At 43.6% G+C, this 6,000-nt stretch overlaps 2 protein-coding genes across 3 annotated transcripts in view; both read left to right on the top strand.

The window, feature by feature from the left end:
* The first annotated feature begins 265 nt into the window (after positions 1-265).
* Positions 266-1,834, top strand: LOC110178279 (uncharacterized). The gene has a single exon (XM_020945352.2). The coding sequence runs from the start codon at positions 305-307 to the stop codon at positions 1,727-1,729; it is 1,425 nt and encodes a 474-aa protein (XP_020801011.2). The 5' UTR covers positions 266-304; the 3' UTR covers positions 1,730-1,834.
* Positions 1,835-3,307: 1,473 nt separating this feature from the next.
* LOC110178263 (uncharacterized) overlaps positions 3,308-6,000 on the top strand; it is a 30,836-nt gene continuing 28,143 nt past the window's right edge. The window contains exons 1-2 of one of the 2 annotated variants that reach the window (XM_020945332.2): positions 3,308-3,399; positions 5,374-5,562. The gene's annotated coding sequence lies outside the window, so the exon portion shown is untranslated. Of the gene's footprint in view, positions 3,462-5,373; positions 5,563-6,000 lie in introns of both variants that reach the window. The other variant, XM_086828719.1, reaches the window with a different exon arrangement.

Below are 6,000 nucleotides of genomic sequence, written 5' to 3'. Positions count from 1 at the left end.
ATATTAATAGAAAGAGACAGAGAGCGTGATAAGGGGCAAAGCTTCCATTCCCGCGATAAGATATGGAATTAAAAATCGGCTTGGGCTTTTGCTCATCGCAGCAGTCTCTGTTTACCATGGCCGTAACCAAATGTTCTCCAATGACTAACTCTATCAGGGCAAGACCAAAGTATTTTGCTGATAAAATTTATTGGAAAAATCGAGTCAGAGTGCTGGCGAGCTTTTCCGCCATGCGATAAGATATGGAAGTGGAAGCCACTCATCATCCTCTTTGTAGCTATTCAGTGCAACGAGAATCTTTACCATGGCAAGTTTAGAAATGACAAGGCGGGGAGTGACCTTTGCCCCGCTGCTGCTACTGCTGCTGCTGCAGTTGACCGGACTTGGTCGTACGGAGAATATCGACGCTGTGGAGGAGACGGATCGCTTTTGTTACCCGGAATCCGCTCGGAACTCGCGTCGCTCCTGCGAGTGCAGCAATGTAAGTGCCTCGCCCTGGGGCATGCGTGCCCTTCGCATCGATTGCAGCTACAAGGATTACCGGGTGGCCGAGCTCAGCCAGCTGCTGCCCCTCTACATTGACACACTGGATCTGTCCTGGAATGCCCTCGATTCTGCACCGATCTTCACCAGCGACAGCCTGCACCAACTAAACCTAATGCACAACAACATCTCTCGCTTGGTGGCCGGCAACTTCAAGCAGCTCACCAGTTTGAGGGAGCTTTATCTGGGCTGGAACAGCATTGGCCAGCTGGAGGCAACCACCTTTGAGGGTCTTCCCCATCTACAAGTGCTCGACCTGGCCCACAACAACCTACACTCGCTGCCGGCCAAGCTATTTGCTCCTATGCTGGTGCTTGGCACCCTGGACCTATCCTGGAACCGACGCTTCAACGAAACGAACCTGGATCTATACTCCGGATTGGGAATTAATTGGAAACTGAATGCACTGCGTCTGGATGCCTGCAGCCTGACCGAACTTCATCTGCCCGAGGATGTGCCCCTGAAAGAGCTCTCCCTGCGCCGTAACCTGCTGCAGCGTATGCCCAGGCGGCTTCCACAGACGCTGGTGCGCCTGGACATTAGTGACAACCTGCTGGAGCATCTCCTACACGAAGATACTTCCAACCTTACCCAGATTCGCCAGCTCTATGTGGAGGATATGTCGCTGATGCAGAGCATTGTGGCTAACTCCCTGACACCCCTGGAGCTGCTCGAGACGCTGAGCTTCCAGAATAGCCGCCGGTTGACCCATTTCGATGCTGATGCCTTTGGTCACATCCCCAGGACAGCTGTTGGGAAGAAATGGGCACTGCGGTCACTTAGCTTTCGTGGCACTATGCTGCGCTCCTTTAATTCCTCGCTGGCGCCGCTTTTTAGTCAACTTACCGAACTGGATCTCAACGGTTTGCCGCTGCAGTGTGACTGCGAGTTGCTCTGGCTGAAGCAGCTCCCGGTGCAGACCAACGGGCGTTGCTACAAGCCCGCTCGCATCCGCGGCATGCTGGTGACTTCCGCCCGCGCCGATGCCTTCAGCTGTGACTCCTGGCCACGCTGGGCCTACGGCTTGGTGGTGCTTACCTTGATTGCCCTTAGTGCCGCCGGCATTTACCTGATCGTGATGGGATTGCGTCCACACCGAGGCGTCACCATGCGCCGGAAGGTGGGCGCCGGCAGTCCCTATGCCCGTGTCACCATCGAACCCAATCGCCAGGAGAATCCGCATTAGGATTAGCATTGGGCGGGCCCTTGATAATCTGCTAAAACTACCTCCTAAGTTGTTATATGTATGTATGTGAACAATAAAAGAGTCCTTATTTAAGTGTTAACTGAAGTGTATGAGGGTTATATATTGATAAATGTGAAAGTTGGGATAAAGTGAAGCCTTAAAACTTAAAGATATTCGGCTGAAGCTTTCTCAGGAACAAAAAAAAACCTTTTGCTGGCTTGGGTTTGTACATGATCTCTATCCTGATCAAGGACTATGTGATCTGACTCAGGATATTGAGATAGTACTTTTTCTATAGAAAATTTATATAGTATATACCCTATTCTTCAAGAGGTATAGTATAATTACCTTTTAACAGAGTTTGTCTCTGCAAATCAAGCTTGGAAAAATATTTTCAGAGCTCTCTACTTACACCATTGTTGTTACAGGCCACATGGTCGTTGGAACGAGGACACCAGTTCTCCAGGCGCTGGCGGGAAAATTCAAGCAGAGCAAAAACCACGACACAGATGTACCACACATGGAACAGGAACATGTTGACAATATGACAGGCTACAAGTGCAACAATCCCCACATGTTAAGCGGTCATGACGAGGCCGAAAAATTACAATTTTCATTGCAAAAATGAGAAGAGATTCTTGAGACTTGAAAGGAGTTTTGAAACTGTGATTTCTGTGTAATTTACTTTGGTTTACCAAAAACAATATTGAGGTTTTATACAAAAAGAGGTAATTTTCTAAAAGTAAATTGTATAGCTTAATTTATTTTTCTTTCTAATTAAATTCCCTTTGTATGGGACTTGGCTGAAACAGAATTTATATCGCTAACAAAATAAACTCCGCTGAATATTAACAAAAATAAAGTATGTAATAGTCAGAGTCATAAATATTCGGTCATAGAGCTTCACTGGTAGCGATGGTGTCGAGAGATTTACGAGCCCCCCGAATGGAATTCGCATAAATAAATATTTTTCTTTATTGCGTTTCCTCGACGATTGGACACCAACCAGCAACCAGCAAGGTTCAAATTATTAATTCTGATATCTGACTGGCAATAATTGAGGACCTGTATATACGTTTGCAGCTTATGAATTAATTAAAAAATAAGTGAAACCTGAAAAAGAAATCTCTGTGCAGAAAGAACAGTGGTGAGCGACATATAGAAATCAGGATTTTAGAAATCTTTGAAATTTAACTTCCAGGATCTAAAGCAAAGAATTGAACTATGTATATCTTCCAGTATCAATTCTTGAAGCTCGATTAATCGCCATGGACTTTAACTCTCTGTCGTCTGAAGAGCTAGTTGTCCGGCAATTATTGACAAGTAATTTGCATTTCATTACGACAATCTATCAATGAACGGCTGGTCCGTCATCGGCAACCGCTTATGCATATTAATTCTGGTCCTTTTTGCCACGCCGTGCCATCAGGATGCTCTCTCTCTTGGCGCCTGCGTCCTGGTCGCGTGTGCCAGTGGCCCAGTGCCACGAGTTGCATGCCACTCCGAAACTGATTCCGAAAACGAGTTCCGTCCGTATCCGAAACCGAGGCTCAGACAGCATCCAGAATGGCTAGTTGTGTCAGTTGAAATTGGTGCGTCGTGGCGAGTGGACGCGCTGGCGGATGATTGATGCGAATATTGCGTATACGTCGTGTGGAGCGGCTTGAAAAGTTCGTGTGTGCAGCAGACAGGGTGTGCGGGTGTGCGGCTGTGCGAGTGTGTGTGTCTGTGTGTAAGTTGCTTGTGGCTAACTCGAGAGGTGCCCGTTAATTGTGCGCTTGACGTTCTGGCTTTCACTGCACGAGTGCGAATTATAAACCGCTTACAAAAGGCCGCCGGCTGCTCCTGTTGTCTTGCTGTTGTTGCTGTTCTTCATCAATAAATTATAATGTCCTAATACCAATTGACAGCCCTGGGAGCAGCGGCATGAATAAAATATCAAAAGCATTTTGGGGCTCCCTAAAAGCTGCAAGTCTCTTCAGTTCGCGTTATCATCAGCGAATGAGCAAAAGCAATTCTCTGGTGTGGCGATGCTTAAGTTGATTTCGAGCAAAAGCATTTTCCTGTGCTTTTCTTTTTAACGGAGAGATCGGGGTGAGGTGTGCTAGTGTGTGTGCAAACACACTCCCTGGTGTGCACGTTAAAGAATATAAATAATGCCACAATAATGTAAAGCGATTGTCTTGAGAAGAAGTATCCTTAAGAGTATTTAAAAATATTATATACTTAGCCTATTCTCTGGCAAAACTTTGTTTTATATGCTATTTTTAGACCTATTAACCAAGAATTTAATAGTATAACTAAGGCCATAGAAGGAAGTTTATAAAATATAAAATATATATTATAATAACTTTGTCTGTGTTCCTTAAAATAAGCCAGCCAAAAAGACCCAAGACTCTAACCAAATTAATAAATAGTAATCTCAGTTAAATAAGTTGTAATTCGCCTAAAAATTAATTGTAAATTTGGCAGCTGAAATTCCAGATAAAAATATATTTTTAAAAGCATTTAAGTCTCTTGGTAAAATATAGATTTCTCCTATTCCTTACTCAATATTGTTAAGAGCTTAAATTAAAGTACAAACTTGGAGTTCTTTTCTAGAATGTTTAATATGCATTTAATAATTAAAGCAAGAGTTTTGGTCTGAAATCCTTTATATTGTTATACAAAGATATATTTAATATATAAATCAAGATCAAAATCAGGCAAATCTTTCTCAGTGTGTGGATGTATCGCATCTCCGTTTGCATTTATTAAATATTCAGCGTTTATACGCAACAACACAGAGAGTCGTTGCTCTTGTTTTCCCCCCTTTTCTTTCCCTTTTTTGACTCTGAGAACTCCCTCATTTCTTATATTTTCTGTTTTCTTTTCTTTATGCTTTATTTTGTTGTTTTGGAGAAGGAGTATCTCAAGCTGAGAAGGAAAACAATCCTAATGTACATTGACAGTGCGGTGGCCAAGGCACGAGGAGCAGAGCCATTTACCACCCATCCGGCCGTTGGGCTTAGCGAGTCATGTTTACTTAATGGATACGCCAGGCAACTATTAAGTGCTCCCCGTGCTGCCAAGGACGACTCCTTATTTACTGTTATCTGCCAGTGCGCTATGATAGCAGCAGGCAACGGCCCAGTGGATATTAGATTTGATACGGCCATGTCAGTTAGCCACATTATCTCCATTTGCATTTCAGTCTCGCCTGCACTTTTTTGAGGCCAAGAAATTAAAGCGCTAAAAGCACTCACACTCAGCTGTTGTCAGCTGAATTTGAAATGGCTTTTAGGTACTTATTATCACACCTGCAAGCGCACAAGGTACTAGATGATAGCAGGTAAAAGGTGGAAATGGGCGAAGGCGAGGCAAACTTAAGGCGAATTAGCTACCGAAATTGAGATTTGGCTGTCCCTTGGGGGCCAAACCAACAGAAATGTCCCACGAATTTACTCGGAAATCCGCATTATGTTATCTCGAATGTCCTATCTTTAGACCATTACCCCTTCCACTGTAAATTCTAACCCGAAAAACCGAAAAAAACAACAAAAGAATTCCATGGAATAAGCCCTCCCCCCACCACCTCGTCTTGGCCAGATTCCTCTGTCTTTCGTTTTCCTTTTTTAATTTTAATGCGTATCCTTCGGCTGCAGCAACAAATAACAACAACAGCAGGAGCGGCAGGTGAGAAAGGCGACGAATCAGGGACCTGAAAATTAAGCCAAAGTTGAAGAGCGAGAGTAACAGACACCGCCAGCGGGCGGTCCGAAAAGCCAACTTCATTTACGTTTGAAACGCAGTTGAAATAAACGACTTCACGACACTGGCGGATTTGCTAAAAAGTAAGTTAAGCCCCAATGCTATACTCCCACACACCTCCGCATAACAACATCCCCGACCATCACCTGTCACATCCCACTCCTGCATCCGCTTTCGGCATTCCTTCACCTGCTGGTGATGCTCATTAAAGCCAGCGGAAAAAGGAAACAAACGCGGTGCAGAGAAAATAAAAATAATATCCTTTGTATCAGAGATCCTTTTCATAATCGTATTACTTTAAGCTGTAAAGGAAAAAAGAGTTTAACATTCAGAACCATAATCCAGAATACAGAATCTGTTCATTAAAATAGATAACTTAAGTGCTTATTCTTTATCCCTTATAATGATATTTAATAGTTTCGATACTTACGACTTATTTATACGTATTAATTCCTTTAATATTTATGTCATTTGAAAATTTTTCACTTATATATCCTTCACTCTTTTCTTTAAAAGTTACC

The sequence above is a fragment of the Drosophila serrata genome, unplaced genomic scaffold (assembly GCF_035046125.1).
Source record: "Drosophila serrata isolate PLE 108 unplaced genomic scaffold, ASM3504612v1 contig_184, whole genome shotgun sequence".
Classification (NCBI taxonomy): domain Eukaryota; kingdom Metazoa; phylum Arthropoda; class Insecta; order Diptera; family Drosophilidae; genus Drosophila; species Drosophila serrata.
The sequence above is the reverse complement of the archived record's forward strand: the minus strand, read 5'-3'. Positions and strand labels throughout refer to the sequence as shown.

Excerpts from the sequence above, each read along its gene's own strand:
- LOC110178279 (XM_020945352.2), top strand. The coding sequence starts at position 305 with ATGGCAAGTTTAGAAATGACAAGGCGGGGAGTGACCTTTGCCCCGCTG.